Genomic DNA, 23,307 nt, shown 5'->3' with positions numbered 1-23,307 from the left:
TCTAATGAAATGATGACATTCAAGCTATTTTACTGAACATAAATTCCTAAGACAAAATTGTTTTCTAGTTTTAAATACTTAAAAACGGTATGAACAAAATTCTCAAATTTTGACTGAGTTTGTCAAATCTAAATAACACAGTCAGTTATACAGACTGCTAAGTATATACACTTCGTAAAAGAAAGCAGAGGATTCTTTTGTTAGTTTCTTTAAGACAGATCTATTTAGTCCAAACTCTCACTGAATTCTTAAAACTCCTGCCTTAGCCTCCCAAGTGCTATGATTATAGGTATATACTACCATAACTGGCAAGGCTTCTAGTTTTGAAGACAAGCCCAATTTATACTTCATAAGACAGATAAATAAATCAAAACCACATATTACTACTAACATAAGGATATGTGAATCTAAATTGAAAACAAAATACTTGATTCTAAATAGTTATCTTAGATAACTTTAAAATATATACTACACACAAATACTTACACATATACTCACTAGCATGCAAGCATAATAATCACATCACTTTACACATGGATATGATTTTATATTTAACTTAAAAACACATCAAAAATAAAATTAAATGTTATGAATATGAGAATGAAGTTGTTTACACTTATTACATAAATTAAGTTATAAAGTGATCTGACCTTATTTGCTTTTGTGAACCAAAGAATCTAATACTACAGGCAATTGGGAAAATTAAGTGTTGGTCAAAAATGACAACTGTATTTAAACTGCTCATTTAAAAAAAATAGATATATATAAAAATATCCACTCACTAGGGCAAAAAAATAAATAAATAAAAGGATAAACAACAACATTCACTACCATGCCAACTTACAGACAAAACAAACTAAGATGGTTTTAAAAATTACCGGTCTTGGTGGTAGCGACTGTCTTTACATACGGGCAGCTGACTATTTGCATCATTGCTACACCTGTAAAATGGATAAGCAAGCACAGGTTGGAAAGCTGCCATTGTATGTCGGCTACCACTGGGATTCGGGGAAATAATTTACCACTACAATTTAGAAGGTTACTTCCAATGAAAAAGACCAAGAATGGAATAAATTTTGACATCTTGTGGGAAGTGGTGTCCAATCTAATGATACTAATTCTAAATTATAATATCAATTACCTACCAGCTCTGATAATTAAAAGGAGACTTTAGAGTTTAAATGTAATGAAAGAAAACCCCTTCATTACACATATGTAATAAATTACTAATATGGGACATTTTACAACAGAACATCGAACCCATGCTGCTGTTGCTTAGATGCCAGAAAATGCAGATGCAGCATGGCACTGACAAATTACTTTTTGTATGTGGCTGTTAAGTTGAAACTACATGCAGGAACTGAGGAATGAGGCTTAACTATGCAGAAGCAGAAAAGGAATAAGAGAAAGAGGGGTGGGAAGGAAAAGAAGAAAATAAAGTATAAAATGGATCCAGATATTCCATGGCAAATAATAGTTTAAATAAAAGAAAGGCAAAGATGAAGGAGAGAAAGCTTATTCAACTAACAACAAATATCCATGTTTAATGCCTGCTATAGGGAATCACATGAAGTTGAACATTGGAAGCAGACTGAAGCTGAAAATCACCCAGCCCATTTAATATTGCGTGTGCGTGTGCGTGTGTGTGTGTGTGTGTACAGGCTGACGCTGCAGATACTTCTATCATAGACTAACAAAGCAATTACATTGAGAATATTATATACAGTCTGAGAAAAATGAAAACTCATCATGATGTGTTTTAATGGCAGTAAGAGAATAAAAGGAAAAGCTGGAAAACTAAGATTTATTAACTGAGAAAATTCAAACTTGGAAGTGGATTTTAAAATGTTTTTAATTAAAATAGTTAAGATATAAATTTTACTTTTTTTTCAGCTAGGAAAACTATGGGTACCCATGAAAATTAAATAGAAACGATAAACTATTTCCCCTCTAATGGATGACAAGAAGAAAAATCTCCCTTATTGAGAGACTAAAATTAAAGTTTATAAATAATGTTCATACACACAAACAAAATACTGCCAATTTTTAAGTTTCTTTAATATTTTAATTACTCTTTGATATATAAACCATATTAGAGCTAAACTTTCTATTAATCTTGAATTAAAATAAAAGTATTAGACTATAAAACCATGCTGAGTAAAGCCACGTATAGATTCATTTTCCCTAATGTTGAATTTATCTGGTTAAGGAATTTAAGTTTAAATTAGTGTAAACAATGCCATCTGCAGGCTTACCAAATCTATTACACCAGCACTTGCTTCCCCGCCTCACCCCACTTTTTTTTGGTGCCATTACAGGTAGTTGTACCCAGGCCTTAGCGCTCTCACTCAGCTTTTCTGCTCATGGTTGGTGCTCTACCTACCTCTTGAGCCATGCCTCCAGTGGATCCTGCACCTGAGAAGCTAGGATTGTGTGAGGTACAGGTGCCCAGGCCCTAATGTCTTTTTAAAAAGGGAAACTCTCCAATTTTCATATTAGAACATTTTATGTAGTATTTTAGATAATTCTGATGCCAACAGCAGTAAGTTTTTTTAAAATTCCAAGTAAGATTTTGGTTTAGAAGCTGAAATTATAGAACCCTATTCCAACTTTACTGCTCTCAAATCCCACCCTTTATTCCTTCTTCCATTCCTTCCCTTCATCTTGTGTATCTCTTACTTAATTATACTCACTAGAGACAGACAATACTGATTTAAACAAAATTTAAGGCTCCAAGATAACATTAATTGTTCCTGTTGAGCTTTACACTTAGTTGAAAGAAAGAGGAAAAAACTGAAAGATCTTGTTATATGAAAAACAAAGGCCTGGGGAGGAGAAATTCGTAGTCTTTTTTCACTCTAGCACTTTGTAGGACTAAATTAAAAGGGGAAATGAGAAAATGAATGGGTATCAGAAATGCCTTAGTATAAGCAAATATTAATATAACTTTCTCTAAGACATTACTTCCATCTCCCCAAATCTTTGTATCCTAGATAAAAATGTTTAAAACTTACCAATTCAAATTCTCTTCCAGCTGACCTACAAAATGCCATCAGTGTCTGCTATTATTAAATGCTTGTACTGACAAACTTTCACATATGCCATTTGATTTGGTGACCCAAATGGTGACAACCTGTTTTTTAATGATGGGGCAAGAGTCAGGAAAGAATGTGTAGCCATCAAAATACAACTATAGAGGGAGTGATTTATTGTTAAAAAAAAAAAAAAAAAAAAAGTTCCAACTTCCACAGAAATAATATTCTGTCCCTTTCATCCTTTCTTTAAACCTAGAGTTAAGAGCCCTTTCAGATTAGAGCTTTTCAAAAGATTTCCACATAACTATCAGACTACCTGTAAGTCTTCTCACTATACACAACCTGGTCCTTAACAACAATATCCTTAACTCTAAAGCAAACTAAGATTTCACAAAGTTATGACAAATGCAAGCTATTCTCCATTTGTTATTAAGTTTCTTACAAAAACTATATTCAGTGTTCAGTTGCTCATCTTAATTTTTAACTTAGAAAAAGGATAATCTCTAGTATTACAGAAAACATTTTTTTCTCATTTTAAAATGACTTGAGTTTCTTAAATATCACAGATAGGACATTTAATTAACACAACATCAACTATAAATAAAAAGGCTTTTCAAGCTGGGTGCTTATGGCTCATGCCTATAATCTTAGCTACTCAAGAGGCTGAGATCTGAAGATGGCAAGGCAAAGCCACCCAGGCAGGAAATTCTGTGAGATTCTTTATCTCCAATTAACCTCCAAAAAGACAGAAGTGAAGCTATTACCCAAGTAGTAGAGCACTAGCCTTGAGAAAAAAAGCTCAAGGATAGCACCCAAGCCCTGAATTCAAGCCCCAGGGCCAATTTTTAATTTTTTTTTTAAAAAGGTTTTTCAAATAAAAACCATGAATTCTTAAAACTTTTAGTTCCTTTGTTGCCAAAACATATTATGTGGAAGTGTTCCTTTCAAAATACTTATTTTGCAGAAGGCTCACACCTGTAATCCTAGCTACTCAGGAGGCTGAGATCTGAGTATTGAGGTTTAAAGCCAGCCCAGGCAGGAAAGTCTGTGAGACTCTTATCTCTAATAAACTACTCAGAAAATTGGAAGTGGTAAAACGCTAGCCTTGAGCTAAAGAGCTGAGGGACAGCTAAAGGCCCAGAGTTCAAGCCCCACAATCAACAACAACAACAAAAAGACAATCTGAGCAACAGTGATAATTAAAATGTGTGCAAATCTAAGAAATAACTATCTAATTCTACTAGTTTCTAGTACAATAAACTATTAGTAATAAATAGGTGGAGGATTGGGAAATTGAGATAAAAGCCAATGCTCTTTTCATCCTTGCTAATGTAGCCCTATCAACTGACCTCTCTTCAGTATCAGTATTTTCAAGTCATAACACAAAAAGAATAAATCATGGATCAAGGACTGAATAAATGCATGACAACAGCAAATATACTCAAAGTAGAACGCCCAATACTATTACTATTTAATCTCTATAGAAAGAATTCTCCACAACTCTTAAATCATTCTCTATTCTTTTTAATTTCTCACAAAATAGCAAGACACGAAAATTTAAATTTTACCAAATTTTAAATGATTTTAAAATGATTTTAAATGATTTTAAAAGGGAACTCTCTGGTTTCTGTTTCATATGAATTTGCTCACAGAGTAACTCATACTTTCTGCCCAGCAAGTAATAATTAAGGGTTAGATATCTAGATATGGAGGATACTGGGTGACATCACAACACCAACACTTATTTGCTATGTGCTTGGGCAAATAATTTGCTCTGTGTACCTACCTCATAAAATAGTTGAGAAAAATTAAAGAAATGAATATATGTAAAGTGCTTACAACAGTGGGCTATGTATAAATCAACTTGTGCAAGCTATTATGACTTGTGACTTAAACTTCACAGACTCAATTCCTTACATACTGTATTCAGAACATATTTGCATAAAAGATCATCATTTTTAATTTACTTGAGGCTAATCCGAAGTGTAGCTTTAAATGTGACTAATTTTAGGACATGTAAACAACAACAAAAAAAGACATTTACCAAAACTCAAGAGAAAATATTGCAGTTAGCCATGAATCTTTCAAAAACATTTCAAACAAGTGAGATTCAAGGCAAATTTCAAATGCAACAGACACATGAGAACAAACTACTGACAATATGAAAACAAAGCTGGAAAGACTACTGTAATCTGATGGTTTACCTGGAAGGGGAATTGGCATGCCAGGAAGGGGAACACGAAACGGAGGTACCATTACTGGTGGGAACGCAGGTATTGCTGCCGCTGGCTGAGGTACTGAATGAGGAACAGCAGGAGGTAACGTCTGGGGATGTGGCTGGGGAACAGTTTGCACTGGTGTGGCTGTAGGAGCAGGAGTTGAAACACTAACTGTAGGCGTGGCAACTGAAACAGCAGAACTTGGGGTCTGATCCTGTGTTGTGGGTGCTGATAAAAGATAAAAGCAAACACATGTATTACTCCTTCATAAACCATTTTATATGATATTCATATATCATTACGCATTCAGTAAGCACCTAAGGGTCCCTTCCATGCACTGCAAGAAGTTTGTCAAAAAGTCTGTTGTCTTCCTGAAGTTTGAAAAATAGTCAACTAAGTGTAATATAGGAAAGAAACTAAAATACAAAGTGAAATGGAATAAATGTATCAGGATATAAATCAACATCCACAAACCACTTCTAGCGGTGGAGAGGTTTCAGAAAATTTTATAATGGGATGATGAGCCTTGAAAGAGTCAAGATTTCAAAGGGAAATATAAGCCAAGTGGGGGAAACGGATGAGCAAAGACAGAGTAGAGAGCCAATAAGGAACTGTTTGGAAACATTAGGCATCCCAATAAAACTAGTGAGTTATAACTGGAATAGGAGGTCAAGGGCAGAAAAGTGAAAAGCCTTGAAAGGCTAGGGAGTTTGAACTTTCTTGGACAGGAAACTGGGACCTCTTATGTAAAGAAAATGATCTTGAATACACATCAATATTTATAAGCAATAATTACCTCAAGGTGTGTCTTTCATGTTTAACTCATATGCTTTGTTCAAGACTGTAATTTTTATAAGAGTGCATTCATATGTTATTTATATGGCTTCATGAATGTATGAGGAAGGCAGACTAAAAAGTTTAATTATTAAAAGTAATAACCATCATTTATTTGATGAATTAACCTGATAGATGCACAGAAAGAAAAGGAGTAAGAGGTGGGCAAATCAATGATATTACCAGAATTGTCCAAGAAAAGAACACAGGGGGGAAAAAAAGACAGGCAGATAAGTAACCATTATGTATTAACAAATAAGAGTCTAACAATTTAAGATATTCTTTATTTCAAAAATCAGAAAAAAAATTTAAAGTTCAAGTTTCCATTGTGAGACCAAGAGATGTGAAGTTCAGAATAATTTGGGGATCTAACTTGTTATTTTTAATTGTCAAAAATAAAACATTTCATCTCTAGTTACCATATTTAAAACCAAAATAAAGCTGGGTGGCTCATGCCTGTAATCCTAGCTACTCAGGAGGCTGAGATATGAGGAGCATGAAGCCAGCCCGGGCAAGAAGTTAGACTCTTACCTCTAATTAACCACAAGAAAACCGGAAGCATCTTGGTGGCTCAAAGTGGTAGAGTACCAGTCTTGAGCAAAAAGAACTCGGAGACAGCATCCAGGCCCTGAGTTCAAGCCCCAAGACCAAATAATAATAATAAAAAAAGATAAACCCACACTTCACATAAAAAAAGTTCTACTTCTTATAAGTTATAAAACATTTTGATTATTTATTCATAACTCATCCAGCTCCAAAATAAAATTCATCTTGGAAATTCACTGGTAATAAAGTTCATTTTTTTCTTGATGTAAAGCAGTGTCAAGCTCTTCTTATATAGGGCTAAGAATGAATTTATCAAATTAAGTGAAATAAAAATAGCTGCTTTCCCAATTTGTAAGCAACTTTAATTCTAATTGAAAGCACACTATTTAATATAATAATCCAACTGACAAGTCTGTCAGTATCTGTTTCCATCTTCTAAAAATGAAAAACTCACTTAGTCTGGGAAGATGTGAGCAATTTCATACTTGTTAATGAGGGACTCACCTTGGCTAAATAGACAGCAGGGCCAAACAAGTATCTTCAGGGGCCCAGGAATGAATTGTTGGTCTAGCATAGACCTAGCCTTAGGGTACAGTATCACATTAATATAATTTTATAACATTGTGAAAAATACAAATTACATGCAACATTTGCCCAGTCCCAAACATATAGCATTTGTAATCTACTATAATGGCTAAAAATATATTTATTCTTCCCAACTTCCCTGAGAAGCAGATTTCATGATCATTTTCATAAGCTTGCACAAAATCAGCTTATGCACAACTGGGATTAGAATGTAAACATTCTTACTTTTTCACACATACTTACAGATATAAGTATTTTAGTTTATAAATTTTAAAATCTAGTACTTAAAATTATGATCCAAAGTACTACTGCCAGGAAAATTAGTTTAGGAGGATATGAAATATCAAGTGAAAATGTCACCAATGCAGATGTCAAAAAGTATTCACTCAGCCTCTCCTCTTACTTTCCAGTACAAGCTCTTCTGAATTTGATTAGTGGCAATGAGTCAAGAGAGGAAGAAGGTAAAAACAAAGATTTAAGTGGGAAATCAGGAAATGATGCCTACCAATAGTGAGTAAATTCCTAACACTATTTTGTTCCTAACACTAGTTATGTTGCTAAAATAACTAGCAAAACTCTAGACCTCAAAACATACCACTAAACTAATCTCAGACCTTAACAAAAAAGACAAATGACTATACATAATGCATAGACAAATACTGAGACTAATATGACAACACTTTCTATACAAATCAAAATAAATACAGATACAGAAATAAAAACAGATACTAGGAATATACAGAAAGCAGCAAAACTGATGTTTACAAGCAGCAAAGGGAACATGATTTGGATATTTTGTTTTTAGAATAAAGGCCTCCCAATCACCAAATAACAATGAGAAAAATAGTAAATGGTATTTTAATAAAATAGTTGATAATCCCTAATTATGAGCTTACTGATGGAGCACTTTGATACAGAATATACACAGGATACTTAAAAGATTTGTATAAGCATCTCCCTAAGAAGGAATAGAGAATTAAGCAGGAAGAGAATTAAAGCAACAAAGAACTCCCACATAAAACTACATTCCTTTTTTAATGCTCTTCTCCTATATCATCACAGGTAATCCATAAACCACTAACAATTTTTGAATTTGCCACACACGTTTTGGAAGTACAGAAGATATAAAAAGGTAAAAACTCAATCAGCTAGTTAGCACAACAATTGTACTTCCATATTCACCTTAGTTATATAAAAGAAAACAAAAGTGTAAAGCACTACTTCTCCTTTCCTGCTTCTTACATTTCCCTCAAGGCTATCTAAAAATTAAGAAGGATATTTAAAATCTGTCTCTGGATGATAAGTTGTTTCTTTTAATAAAACAAATTCAAATTTGAATTCACTATGATCAAGTATCTCTCAAATACACATTTCTTATACTTTTAATTCACAACTTCCTGAAGTTATCGGAGGGAATTTTTATTCTTATCCATTATCCAGATAGTAAAGCAATAGAAACTACAGTCATCCCATAAAGCTATGCATCTCCAGTACAGTATCATAAAAAATAACTCATTAAAATCATTAGTAACTTTTGGCATCAATCTTAGAATAAGTGGCAACATTTATGCACTAATGATCATGATAGTAACGAATGAATAAACAAATCCATTCTTCTCGTCATTCTTGGAATCTACGAATTATAGATTCTCACCTTTTTGAAAAGATGTAATCTTTGGGCCTCTGGGATTGTGCATTTGAAACCTCTCTTTCCTTTCTGATTGTTTCTCTTACAACTCCTGGTTTAACCTGTCTACAATCCCTTCTAAGACCCTCTATCTCAGAAATAGATCACTAAAAAGTTCCTAAGAGGTATTCTAGTTTCAATATATCCCAAAAACCTACTAAAATCTACCAGAAAAAAAAAACTCCCAGAATCTGCATTTATAAAAGGGCCATTTGCCTAGTTATTAAGACCCTTCAATAATTTGGCATCAGTCTTACTCACTAGGCAATATAAAACTGGCTCACCTTGGAAGAGCATGTAACAATTCCAACAAGACACCAATTCTCATCTCCTCACTTTTGTTCTTAATTGAAAACTCTTCCTTACTTTTCGTGAACCTAATCAAATTCTATCCCCATTCAAATCCCAATAACCATGTAGTTCACTCATTCATTTCTATTTCTCAAATTCTTATATCTTTTTATTTTTACTGTACAATTTTGCACACTGTTCTATTACATGTATTACTCTTGCCTCCTCAATAAGAAAAACTTGCATACTTGTAAGGCATGGGCCAACATTATTTTGCAAATCTTATAGCATATGTCATCAGTGTTGGCCAAGTTAGTTAACTCTGAACTTCTAGAGCTTAATTTCATGAATTTCAACAGAGCAACTAATTTCTTCCACTCCTGATATTTTTTTAACCAAGAAGTTTTGATGTCAAAATATCTTTTAAGTAACAACTAGGTTAATACCAGGATTCTTGGTAACACCAAGGATGATATATTCTTAAGATTATTTTAGAATCCAGTTCCTATTTATTTTTCTAGGCACCAAATTAAAACACATACGAGGGTGGTACTCACTTGATACTGTCTGCACGACTGAAGTAGCAGTTGTGGTGGTAGAAGTAGTAGAGGATGGGGTAGATGATGATGTAGATGTAGACACTGCAGGTGCTGGACTACTGGTCGTAGGGGTGGAAGCTCCTACTGCTTGTGCTTGCACTTGTGCCTGTGCCTGAGCCTGTGCCTGAGCTTGGGCCTGGGCCTGGGCCTGTGCCTGAGCCTGAGCCTGAGCCTGAGCCTGAGCCTGAGCCTGGGCCTGGGCCTGGGCCTGGGCCTGGGCTTGGGCCTGGGCCTGGGCCTGGGCCTGTGCTTGAGCCTGGGCCTGAGCTTGCGCCTGTGCCTGGGCTTGGGCCTGAGCTTGCGCCTGCGCCTGGGCTTGGGCCTGGGCCTGGGCCTGAACCTGTGCTTGCGCTGCAAGCATAGGCGTCAGCTCTGATTGTTGAATAACCTTAACTCCATCTGGCTTAGTCCATGCAGATTCACGTGTTCGTGCATTATAATAATAAACCTGAAAGCCAAGAAATAAAACACAATAAAAATCATTGGTATCAGAGAATCTGACAACTATTAAAAAATAATAATGCAGGAGCTGGGAAGATGGCTCAGTGGTAGAGCGCTTGCCTTGCATGCCTGAGGCCCTGGGTTTGATTCCTCAGCACCACATAAGCAAAAAGAAAAAAGCCGGAAGTGGCGCTGTGGCTCAAGTGGTAGAGCGTTAGCCTTGAGCTGAAGAGCTGAGGGACAGCGCCCAGGCCCAGAGTTCAGGCCCCACGACTGGACCCAAAAAAAAACAAAACAAAACAAAAAAAAATAATAATGCAATTATATTTTGTCTTAAGAGTTGTCTAAAACTAACTCAGAAAAGAAAAAGCATACCAAAATAGATCAGTCATATATCCTGGGACTACAGATAATCTCCCAAAACAAAAAAGGAAAGTCAACATTATTTTGGGCAAAAAGTTAACATAACAGATCCAAGACTATTATCCTTTGAAAGTCCTGCTCATAAAAATAGCACTTGGTTAGTCTGGGAATTTGGATTTCTAAAGTGCTACTATCAATGGTTCACTATGCCTAAAACATTTATGCAAACAATGAAGTTTATTCTGAAAGTTTAGTATCCTTCTGGCAATCTAGAATTTTGGTATGTGACAGGCCTCTGACCCTAGCCTCCTATGAAAATCCTAATGAAGAATCCTAGACCCAACTGAGTTTATTGGTAGAAAATACTTCACATATGCTATCATCATTCCACTCTGGGGTATTATAGCACATCGTAAGTGACTCCTCTGGAAGATGATCCTGGGAAGCTTGTGTTCACCCCATACACCTTTTCATACATGGTAGCTCTTCTTTGTATGTTTTTTAACTGTACTCTTAGCTATGAATGGCTCTATGTACCGAATCCTGCTAGCAAATTTCCAAACACAGAAATACGAGCTTCCAAAATCACAATATCACAAGTAGATGTATGGTAGTACTCCAAGCATCCTTAAGACTATGCAACTTCCACAGAAGCCCAATCTGGTAGGCTCTAACTGGATTGAGTCCTACTCCATCCCATACTAAACTAACAGTCATTCTCAAATGATAAGGATACCATACTTTCAATCTGCCAGAACTCTGATTTTTGCTGCAACGTAGACAAGCTAAAATATAATTTATCATATTACCTTCCCGTCAGGAGTCTTATTTTCAACCCATATTTCCTCAGTAGGAGGCAGTGCTGGAGTACCAGGAGCAGTTACAGGAGGCATGCCTGGCGGAAACATCATTCCTGGAGGAGGAGGCATGGTTCCCATGGGTGGAGGCATGAAAGGTGGTCTCTGTCAATTTAAAACAATAGTTATAGGCACTTTACCTAATTTCCTTCAAATAATTACTGGTCTACCCAAAAGAAAGCATTATAAGAGCAAATAGTTTTGAAACAAATTTGATTAGTAACCTAATATGAAATATATAAAAGTACTTACAGTAGTTAACTCTGGATTATAGTATCATGGGCAAAATTTTGTGTTTGTTATATTGTATATGCATTTTTTGCAAAGATTACTTTCTAAAGAAAAACTTAAGCTGGGTGCTGGTGGTTCACACCTGTAATTCTAGCTACTCAGGAGACTGAGATCTGATGATCATAGTTCAAAGCCAGCCTGGGCAGGAAAGTCTGTTAGACTATTTCCAATTAGCCACCAAATTCTGTTAGCTGGAAACAGAAGGGGAGCTGTGGCTCAAAGTTGAAGAGTGCTAGCCTTGAGTAAGAGAGCTCAGGAACAGCGGCTGAGGCCCTAGGTTCAAGCTACATGACTGACAAAAAGACAAAAAAAAAAAAAAAAAAGAAATTGACTAGGAAAATATTTACCATATACTATTTTCATATAAAAATATCAATAATAATAAAGCTCATCACAAATGTGAACATGAGTAATCTTTAAAAATAATTATTCAGCACATTTTTTTTGTTTTGTTTTGTTTTTTGGGGTCCGGTTGTGGGGCCTGAACTCTGGGTCTGGGCGCTGTCCCTCAGCTCTTCAGTTCAAGGCTAGCGATCTACCACTTGAGCCACAGCGCCATTTCCGGCTTTTTTCTTATGTGGTGCTGAGGAATCGAACCCAGGGCTTCGAGCATGCAAGGCAAGTGCTCAACCACTGAGCCACCTTCCCAGCCCTCAGCACACTTTTGTTTCAGCTATCTGGTACTAGATATTGAACCGAGGGCCCTTTTTTCTCTTTCTGGCAGTACAAGGGTTTGAACTCAGGCTTTATGCTTGTTAGGAAGGTACCCTACCACTAGCCCAAATTTAGACCTGATTTTTGCTGGCTATTCTGAATAGGATGTCACTTCCTGCCCAAGCAAATGTCTTTTGGGGGCCTTCCATCATTGCTGGGAGACAAGTTATGTGCCAAGGCATCCAGCGTCCCTCTACTGAGAAAGGGTCTCGTCAACTTTTCTGTCTAGGCTAACCTTAAACCGTGATCCTCCTGTTATCATTCCCCAAAAGCAGTTAGGATTACAGGTATGAGCCACTGGCATTGGGCTGAACCAGGGGTCTGAACCCAGGATCCTGCACATGTTTTACTGACCTACACCTTGTGGTTCTTCTCTCCTATGGTTTTAGTGGAAAGTTAGCCAATCGGGAATATAATACAATTTAATTCTCCAAAGCAATCAAGGACCCAAGATTGTCTCTGAAAAGTTCTTCACTGTCAAAATTCTTCAGTGATTTTGACACAAAGCAAATCTTAAACCAAATAACTCTAATTACTTTATCTAAAGCAAAAAAGTTGCTTCTTTTTCTAACACATATTCCTGAACTCTTTAATGTAAGGATCCTAAGCCTGTTGCTGGTAGCTCATGCCTATAATTCTAGCTAATCAAGAGGCTGAGATCTGAAGATCACCATTCAAAGTCAGCCCAGGCAAGTAAGTCCATGAGATTCATATTTCCAGTAACCACCATAAACCCAAAAGTGGTAGAGCACTAGCCTTGAGCAGAAGAGCTCCAAGACCACTCCCAGGCCTTGAGTTCAAGCAATATAACCAACAAGAACAACAGAGTAAAAGGTTTTCAGCTGTGCACAAAAATAAGTTTCAAAATTAAAACTACAATGAATATTGGGTCTGATATTTAAAAAAACTATCTTTGAACAGGGATTAAAAAAGATTTTGTCTAGCATCTGTAAATAATATTACAGAATTTCTCAAAGTATCTTGAGCTGGATAATGAAACTGAAATTAAGGTAAAAATGTGAGGGGCTAGGAAGGTGGCTCAGTGGTAGAGTGCTTGCCTTACATGCATGAGGCCCTGGGTTTGATTCCTCAGCACCACATACACAGAAAAAGCTGGAAGTGGGGCAGTAGCTCAAGTGGTAGAGCACTAGCCTTGAGCTAAAGAGCTGAGGGACAGCTCCCAGGCTCAGAGTTCAGGCCCCACAACTGACCCCCTACCCCCCCCAAAAAATGTGAAATGATATCCAAGTTTCCTAAAAATATTTTCTTTCTCATACTGATTGGATTCAGTTTCATATCTTTCAAACATTAGGGCACAGACTTAGGTTATATAAAATATATATCCCAAAATATGTCTCATGTATGCTTTGCTAGAAAATTCTTGAATATGGCACCAAAATCACAACCATCTATCAAGACCAACACTGCCGAATAATTCACAACCACATTTGATGTATTTCAATTGGATTACATTAGCCAATGGATTAATATTCCACAAACAGGATGAACTCTTAAAGAGTCACTAAGTCAAAAGCCTTTATCTTTTTCCAATCTTGAGGCAAATATAAAACCATAACATTTAAATACTATAGCACCAAATATCAAAATAGTAAATACCAATAATAATACTAAATTAAAGTAAAAAAATACTAATATAAAATGCTAAATACTAAATACTACAGCATTTAAATACTGTATTAAATTTAAATACTACAGCATTTAAACACTTTTTCTTTTTAAAATCTTGAATAAAATATAGAACCCTATCAATTAAATAGTACAGCAATATTTTTTACATTTTTAGTATATATAGCTCATTCTAAGTTACCAAACCTGATAGAAAACAAATTTACTTGCTTAAGAATTGTACAAAGAACACATATACACTCAAACCGAAAAAATATAATTACAAAAGCAAATTTGAGAAATGATATCTTCCCAACTTTTCAGTTCAGATAGTAAGTCCAGACACACTAAATAAGGATTTTTAAATAAAGGGCTTTCCCCACACCCTTGGCGGGGGAGTAGCAGTATACCCTGGGAGCTGTCTCTGAGCTCTTTTGCTAAAGACTAGCACTCTAGCACTTTGAGCCACAGCTCCAGTTCCCAATTTTGAGTGGGTGAATTGGAGATCAAGAGTCCCAGGTTGGCTTGGACAGCAATCCTCAGATCTCAGCCTCCTGAATAGCTAGGATTACAGGCGTGAGCCATCAGACCCTGGCAAGATTTTAGCTTTAAAATTCTTAATAAATCCTTTTCTAAAATAGTAAAAAGTTTCTCAGGAACGAGAAATCTCAAATACTGTGCTTATAAAACTAGTAATCTTTTTCCAAATTCTATCCCAGGCATCACTTCTGTGGGAGAATTATTATTCAGGAATACATAGAGATTTATTATTCAAGAATAGATATATATGTGTGTGTATATAAGTATACATAGACAGATATATACATATATGTATATTATATTTACTCTCAATATAAATTTTTAAAAATGTCATCATTAAATACCTTACAGTTTCAATTTTCTCTCACAAAGGAGACAAGTTATGAAAGATAATTCAGAACTATCAAATACAAGTAAGAACTATCTTGTTCAATTCTTGTTTTATATGAATTCCTTTCTTAATTTCTTTAAAAAATTTATTGTAAAGGTGAAGTGCTTCCTTCCTCCCTCTCTGTTTTTCTCCCATTCTCACCCACAAATTGTGCAGCTCATTTTCAACTGTCTAGTGCTATCATTGCCTTATTTGTTTACCCTCTGTCCCTTTTTTGTGCCTCCCCTTATACTCCCCAAGAAATAAACATCATTCTTAATTTCTATACTAATTACTGTTTCCAGTACTATATTAGAAGCTACAGATTAATATACAGATAGATGTCTTCGTAGCGCCTACTTTCCTATAAAGCAAAAACCATGTTAAATGCAATTATTCTTCCCTACTTCTCCCTACTTTCTCCCTTACAAATATACCTTTTAAAGATAAAACCTACATAGAATGTTGATACCAATGCTAACAAAGCAATAGGAACCTCTATATTCTTTACCTGGAGGTGTGGAGGACCCATAGGTGGAGGTATCCCTCCAGGAGGAGGCATTGGTGGCATATTAGGATCAAACGGAGGACGTCCAAAGGGGGGCCTAGGTGGTGGTGGAGGGCCTCTCATCATACCAAAAGGTGGAGGAGGTCGCATAAGAGGTGGTGGGCCTCGCATCACGGCATTTGGTGGGGGAGCGGGACCTCGGAACCTCAAGGCCTGCTGTTGAGCCATCCTGTGTGGGAAAATAAAGAATAAATTTTCCCCAAAATTAAAAAAAAAAAAAAAAGCACAGCCACTGAACTCTAATTACATCAAATTTAAAAGATGCTTAGCCAGACATAGCAGTTCATGCCTGCAACCCCAGGTACTCAGGAGGTGATCAGGAAGACTCAAAGTTCAAGACTAACCCAGGGCGGGGGCAAGGGGACGGATGTAGTGGGGGTCGGAGTGGGTATCTCAATACACCTGTCATGGTGGTACAAATCTTTTTTTTTTTTTTTTGAGAATATAGACTTGTTTATTCCAGAACATCTGAAGATAATTACAAAGCATACACATTCAAGTTCAAGCTGTCACTATGTATAGATTTTATATTTTTACATTGAGACTTCACAAAATTCATTATATGAAGAGAAAATCTGTTTCTAAGGTCACATGATTTTTGACCACTTTAAAAATTTGTGACACGTCCTACAGTACATTTCTCTGCCTATTCATTTAGTTAGTCTTTGAGGTTTGAACTCAGAGCCTATTATCTCCATTTTGAGGAAGGTATAGGTTAAAGGACTGCAATCCTATTTGAAAAACTAAAAGCAAAAAAAAAAAAAAGACTGGAATGGGTGACAATGTTGTCAGACACTTTGTACTCATATACTGTTTTGTAGAATGGGAACTTCTTTGTACAACTACTTAAAGATAATAATAAAAATTTTAAAAAAGACTGAAGGCAAGGCTCTACTGGCAGAGTGCTTGACCAACAAGTGTAAAATCCTAAGTTTAAACTCCAGTACCACAAAACAAAACATCCTAAAAGCCTTATAAACACAAATTGGAAAGCCATCATTTTGCAACCACCATGGTAAAAAAAAAAAATAGATCAGCGAAATGACTAAGAGATGCTAAATCTAGTGGGGAGATTTGGATGGACACAGGATGGGAGTATTTACATTAAGATGGTCTTAAATATTATCATCTATGGACAGGTGGATGATGTGGTTGAGAAGGACATAACAGCAATCTCAGACAAGAATGCACAACCATCAGTCAGACATAAAATGAGAAATGTTCTATGGGAGGCTGGGTGCTCTTTAGTAATGTTAGGATGGATGGATGGATGGATGGAGAGAGAGAGAGAGATAAAAACAAAGGAAAGCCATGGAATGGTTCCAAATTAAGAATGCTAAAGAAATGTCATGATACAATATTAACTCTACATTCTGGATTCTATGCTAAAGGAAATGCCATAAAGGACATGATTAGATCAATCAATTCTATCATTTTAACTCTATGAAGTAACTGAACATCTCTAAGTCAAACACTACCTATCCTGGAAGTGAGGTATGACTCAAGAGGAAAAGCACTAGCCTTGAGGGAAAAAAGCCAACAGAGAGCATAAGTCCTTGAGTTTAAGTCCCAGTACTGGCACGCGCGCGCGCGCGCGCACACACACACACACACACACACACACACACACACACACACACACACACACCCTCTATTCTGAAAAATTTCACACCAAAGTATTTGGGAATTAAAAAAAGGTATTTAAGGATAAAAAGCCATAGGTATCTGGCCCACAAATGGTTCATAATGACAAAGAACATGAATGCAATAATAAAGCAGAACAGTAAACACTTAGGTTTCTATTTTTATTTTTGCAACATTTTATAAGCTTAAAATTACTTCCAAATACAAAGTTTGTGGGAGGGGTAGCTCCAGTATTCATCTAAAAACAAAGTCTTTCCCTTTACTGTTCCCTGCCCAATCCCTCACTATAAAACACTAGTCTTCCCTATGAATTTTCCCTAGTGTTTTTCCTAGTATATTTTCCTGCTGACATTAAAGCAAATAGTATCATAAATGATAGTATGATCTATCCATATACTCTTTCAAACTGTTTTTTTTAATTGACCCTTTTAAGATATTAAGTCGTTTAATCCTCATAATAATTCTAGGAAACAGCATTGCTAACATCATTTTACAGGTAACAAAAGTAAACACAGGTTAAATTACTTATCCAAAGCCACACAGCTAGTACATTCATAAAGACAAGATCCAAACTCAGGCAAATAAATAGCTTGTAAGCACTATGGTGTCTTCTAAGCTCTTCAGAATAGGAATTGTGTTCTTTCTTGTATCCCCAGCACATAATTAAATCTGGACATAGTAAGTTCAACAAATGCAAAAAACAGTGGTAATATTGTACAAAAGCTACAAATAGTAAAATCTTATCTTCATTTTTACTACAGCCAGGCATGGTGATGTATACTGTATACATGGGGACGTACACTTGTAGTCTGGGGGATTGGAGGATCACAAGCACTAGGCTAGCCTAGGCAACAGAATTAGATGAAATTTCAGAACAATGAGTATTTTTTTTTTTTTAAACAGGCTCTGGTAGTTCATATCTCTAATCCTAGCTACTGAGGAGGCCAAGATCTGAGGATCCAGGTTGGAAGCCAACACAGGTACACAAATCTCAGAGATTCTCTAAGAATCTCTGTATCAGCTAAGTACTACAACTGGAGGTGTACTTTAAGTGGAAGAGTGTCATCTGTTAGCAAAAAGGCCAAGTGAAAGTAAAAGGCCCTAAGTTTTCAAGCCCCAGTACTGGCACACCACACAAATCCACTAAAATTAGCCAGTTAGTTTTACTGAGTATTTATCATTCGTATATTTTTTCCTCACCAGGATGGATTCTGTATAATTTTCCTACATTTTTCAACACCTTGCATATGATAACTCTTGGAACTTCCTTGAAGTTCCAAGGAAGTTTCAAGGAAGTTTTCCACAGCACAGTTCAATTCTAACACAGGATTTGCCTCAAAGCAAAGCAGTAGGATTATAAACAAGTCCAGAATTATGATACCAAGAATACTGAAGCAAATTTGCAAGGGATGCTACATTCGAAAGGTTAGAAAAATGAGTCCAAACAGTACTATAAAAAGAAATCTGAGGCTGGGAAGGTGGTTCAGTGGTAGAGTGCTTGCCTTGCATACATGAGGCCCTCGGTTCAATTAATTCCTCAGCATCACATAAGCAGAAAAAGCTGAAAGTGGCGCTGTGGCTCGAGGTAGAGCGCTAGCCTTGAGCTGAAGAGCTAAGGGACAGTGCCCAGACCCAGAGTTCAGGCCCCACAACCGACAAAAAAAAAAAAAAATAAACAAAAAAAGGAAATCTAAAATGTATTTCAAATTACATGCACTTTCAAAAATACTGTTACTTGAGGAATGTCTTAACCTTTAGAGCACATAAAAGTTAACCATCAAGGAGAGACATTCTGTTTTTGCCTACAGCTAACAATGAACCCCAATGTTAAGATTTCCTTAAGATCTTAAGATTTCCTAAGATTTCAGTCTACCTCTCATTTTTCAAAAAAAAAACGCCAAGATTTCATTTTTTTCTTTGAAGTTCATACTATCTGTTCAAGTTAAACACTTAGACTTCAGAATGAAGAAGTTACACCAGAGCTCTGTTTTTGTTATTAGTTATATACTTTCAGAATCCACGGTTTCCTCAGGTTTAAACAAATAAGGAATAGCAATAAAAATTATTTCCTATTTTTATGAAAGAACAGTATACTTGTGCAGTATTCAAGATATTGCCTAGAGTGTCCTGAATAGCCTACTTATCATTATTTTCAATCCTCCACATCCAGAGCTTCACCTGTAAAAGGCACTTGGTTGTTAATTGAACTAGATGGCTTTTAATCTCTGTCACTAAGTAAGTGGTGACAAAACTCACATAATTTCCTCCTTCAACAGCTTCAAGAGGCCACTTTCTGAAGTGTAGAACATATGCTGAGCTCTTTATATATACTGCTTCCTCACAACCATCTCACCAGAACTGGCAATGAGAACAAAATGAGATAATAAAATGCTTAGAACAGCAACGAGTGCAGATGCGCTATGTAAAGTATCAGCTACTATTGCTGTTGCTGTGTTACTACAGCAATAGTATTGGTGTTAAATGCTATTCACGTGAACAACAGTGTTTACTACTATTACCTAGCATGTATTACTACTACCTAATATAAGGAATTGTATATTAGGAGACCCCATATAACCTGACCTTTATTGACCTTTCCATAGACTATTCTTTCTGATCTTCATGATTTTGAAGCCTCTTCACTTATAGTAGAGGACTATGAGCCTGGCATATTCTTTCCAGATCATCTTCTGTTCCCTCATGTTATTCAGCCCCAGTTCAAATATCACCTCAAACTGTTTCCCACCTTTAGCCTCTCACAGTCCCTTTCTGACTCATTACCAAATTCGTTTATGACAAACACTCTGAAGAAATCTCTTTATTTGTTTACATCTGTCTTACCTTTACCCACTAGTATATAGTACCTTGAATGTACTGAAGTTTCACATTGTTTAATACAATGAACCCTACTTCCAACTTACCAGGTAGTTACATGAAGTATCTGTTCTATGCTCTTAGTTCTTTCAGTACCCAATAAACTAGGTTTGGCACCATTTTTATAGAGAAAAATAAAATAACATGTTGAAGCAGCCAGTCTGGAGAAATGTTATTTGGTTGGATCTGTAAATTTTCCATATATGGTACATAATCTGCATTTCCACCACTCACCTTATTTTAGACAAGTACTTGTGTGAAGAAAGCACACAAAACAAATTTCCTATCAACTTGGTAAAACAAATCTTTTTTCTAGAAGTATTCCATTCACATTTGCAATCTCCCCAGTGGCTAAGATTGACCAAAAATACTTTCAGGGCAAGAATGCAAATATGCTACTTATACATATGGAGACAAATCAAGAAAAGTGTGAGTCTGTAAGCAGACTTACAAACTCATATGCAGACCTTTCCAACACCTAGTACCCTAGTGTATGTCACTTTACATTTCTTCATTTGATGGAGTTTAGTTCAAATTCAGATCAACTTTGATTAGAATGAAGTTCCTTGAAGACAAGGCCATTTTTACTTAGATCAGTAACTGTCATGTAATACAGTCCAATAAAATCCTTTCTCTCCATTTATTTACAGTTGTAACTAAACACATTTAACAGGTGCTGTGATGGATGGTTTACATTCAGGTTACAAATACAAAACAAGTCCTAACTTTTGACATCACAGGAGCTGCATAAACAGCTAATCGTGATAAATGCTATAATGAAGATCTATCTCTACAATGTGCCCTGCAAGCAGTTCCTAACCCACGATTTAAAAATAGGTATAAAATATTTGCAACAAGTCATCTAATTAAAGCCTATTCAAATCAGTTTTGCAACAATGTCTAGATTATTAACAATCTACTCATTATAAAGCTAAGCAATCTGTAAATGCAGAATGTTCCCTCATAAATCCATTTGACTGGCTAAGTACCCTTTTGAGATCAATTCAATAATAAACTTTTCGGGGCCCAGCCAATGACTCATGCCTGTAATTCCATCTACTCTGAAGGTGGAGATCCAAAAGATCTCACGTTCAAGGGTAGCCTAAGAGAAAAGTTCCAATGGAGACTATTTCAATCGTAAGCTGGGTGGGTGACTACATGGTGGCTACTAGCTAAATAGGAGAAACAGGCAAAATTGCAGTTAAAGGCTAACTGAGCCAAAAAGCACAAGCCCTTACATGAAAAAAATAGCTAAAGCAAAAAAGGGATGGGGCAAGAGTCAAGCGGCAGAGCATTTACCTAGAAAGTGCATGGCCCTGAATTCAAACTTCAGCACCACACACACAAAAAAAAAAATTAAAAAAAAAGAAACAGAAAAGCAAAACAAACTTTCCATTACAAACATGAAGAACTTGATAAGGCATGGGCTGGAGGTGGCCCTCAAGTGGTAGATCCGAGGTTCTGGATTGAATCCCAGCACCCCCCTACTCTCCCCCCCCCCCCCCAAAAAAAAGGAACAAGAGCATTCTGACCTCTCATGATGGTACAGTGTTTAAAAGATCCGAGACTCATCTCTGGAATAACACAAAATGTTCTTCCTGCCAAATTCCCACTGGGTGTGCCACCATAATAAATGTGAAAAGTTAACTATTATCTTCTGAACAATAGCAGTACACGATTTCACCTTTCGCTCTAGACTCTACGACTGTTCATAATCTTCGCCGACAAGGACACAATTCGGAATAGGATACTGGATATCCGAAATGACCATTTTCTATCTATGGAGGGAAAAAAAAAAAATGTAACTCCCCCGCCCCCCCCTCCACATACACAAAAATCTTTTTTGTTGTTGTTGTTGTTGTTCCTGTCTTTCTTTCTCCAAAACCACCTACAAGGAAAAAGATTTGTTTTTTGTGTTGTTGTTTTTTTTTTTTTTTCAGGTCCACTCTTCTCACAGGATTTCAAATTTTCATGACAAAAATCTACACCAGGCCTTCTTGAAGTTGCAGAAGCAGAAAGGGCTCTGCCCTTCCCCAGGGCGCTGGCTGGTTGGGGAGGCCTGGGATAGGGCAGGGCTGGGCCGGGGGGGGGGGGGGGGTGTCTGACAGCGTGGGTTCAAGCCTCCCCCCCCCCCCACGCAGGCCAGTCTGGCCCTTCGGACTCAACCTCTACCTGTGCGATGGGGGGGAGGGAGGGGGGAGAGACACCTCAGTGGCGGCGCCGGGTGGGAGCGGGCCGGAGGAGGGGTCGGTCGGATCCGAGAACCCCTCAGCAAACGGGAGTCGGGGATGCAGCGGTCAAGCCCGGGACCACCGCAGCCGCGACGGATCCTCCGCTCGACTGCGGCGTCGGGAGGGACAGCCCGAGACGAGAGAGAAAGGCAGCAAAGCCGCCCCGGGGTGAGAACGTGGAAGGGGCCGCCGAGGGCGGAAGTGGCCGGGGGGGGGGGGGGGGGGACCGGGACCCGCGGAGGGGCCGTCGCGAAGGGAAGCGGCCCCCGGGCCGGCGCAGCCCCGAGGACAGCGGGGCGAGGCCAGGCGAGGGTGGGCCCGGCCCGGCTGCGGCCCGCCGCACGCACGCGGCTGCCCTGAGGCGGCGGAGCCGGAGGCCGACCTCAGGCCGCCAGAGGCAGCGGCCTCCCAGGCAGGCGCGGCGGGCGCCCGCGGAGCGCGGAGGCCGCGGCCCGGCCCGGCTCCCATTCAAGCCGCCTTCCCCTTCCCCCTTTCCCCAGCCCCATGCGGTGCTGGCCCCGCGGCGCCGCCGCCGCCCGCCGCGCCCCTCCCCGCAGGCCGCCGCCGGCACCTCTCGCCTCTGCGAGGCCCGCGCAGCAAAATGTGAGGGAAGGCAGCGCCCATTACCTCAGCTCCCCCGGGTTGAATCGCTCGCCGTCTCCCCCGTCCCCGCCACGCTCCGCCATTACAGAGAGCCGCTTTCATCCACCCGCCGACCCGGCGCTCTCTATTGGCTAGAAGGATCGTCAATCTGACACTCGAGAGGCGGAGATAACAGCGATCTATAAGGTGATTGGTTCCACTTTCCATCAGTCCTGAAGTTATGGGTAATATCTGCTTTACTATTGGGCAGAGCGCCCGCCGACTTTGAAAGCGGTACGGAGACAGCCAGTTGATTGGTCGCTCAGAAGCTTTTACGGTGAATGAGACTCAGGTAAGGAGGAAAGGCGAGCGCCCTCTTGCGATAGGGAAAACGAGGTCCTCCCACCTAC

At 37.9% G+C, this 23,307-nt stretch overlaps 1 protein-coding gene across 5 annotated transcripts in view; it reads right to left on the bottom strand.

Moving 5' to 3' along the window:
• Nucleotides 1-23,041, bottom strand: part of Tcerg1 (transcription elongation regulator 1) — a 62,606-nt gene extending 39,565 nt beyond the window's left edge. For 2 of the 5 annotated variants that reach the window (XR_006149290.1, XM_042692026.1), the window contains exons 1-6: nucleotides 22,943-23,012; nucleotides 15,510-15,735; nucleotides 11,410-11,562; nucleotides 9,755-10,244; nucleotides 5,240-5,482; nucleotides 879-941 (exon numbers count right to left, since the gene is read on the bottom strand). Coding sequence is in view for 4 of the 5 variants with exons in the window: in XM_042692026.1 (XP_042547960.1) it covers nucleotides 879-941; nucleotides 5,240-5,482; nucleotides 9,755-10,244; nucleotides 11,410-11,562; nucleotides 15,510-15,735; nucleotides 22,943-23,001 (1,234 nt within the window). In the remaining variant the exon portion in view is untranslated. Of the gene's footprint in view, nucleotides 1-878; nucleotides 942-5,239; nucleotides 5,483-9,754; nucleotides 10,245-11,409; nucleotides 11,563-15,509; nucleotides 15,736-22,942 lie in introns of all 5 variants that reach the window. The other 3 variants (XM_042692028.1, XM_042692029.1, XM_042692027.1) reach the window with 2 other exon arrangements.
• Between the last annotated feature and the right edge of the window lie 266 nt (nucleotides 23,042-23,307).

The sequence above is a fragment of the Dipodomys spectabilis genome, unplaced genomic scaffold, assembly GCF_019054845.1.
Source record: "Dipodomys spectabilis isolate Male_0828 unplaced genomic scaffold, ASM1905484v1 ptg000147l, whole genome shotgun sequence".
Lineage (NCBI taxonomy): Eukaryota > Metazoa > Chordata > Mammalia > Rodentia > Heteromyidae > Dipodomys > Dipodomys spectabilis.
Note: the sequence above shows the minus strand (reverse complement) of the source record. Positions and strands in the feature narration are given on the sequence as shown.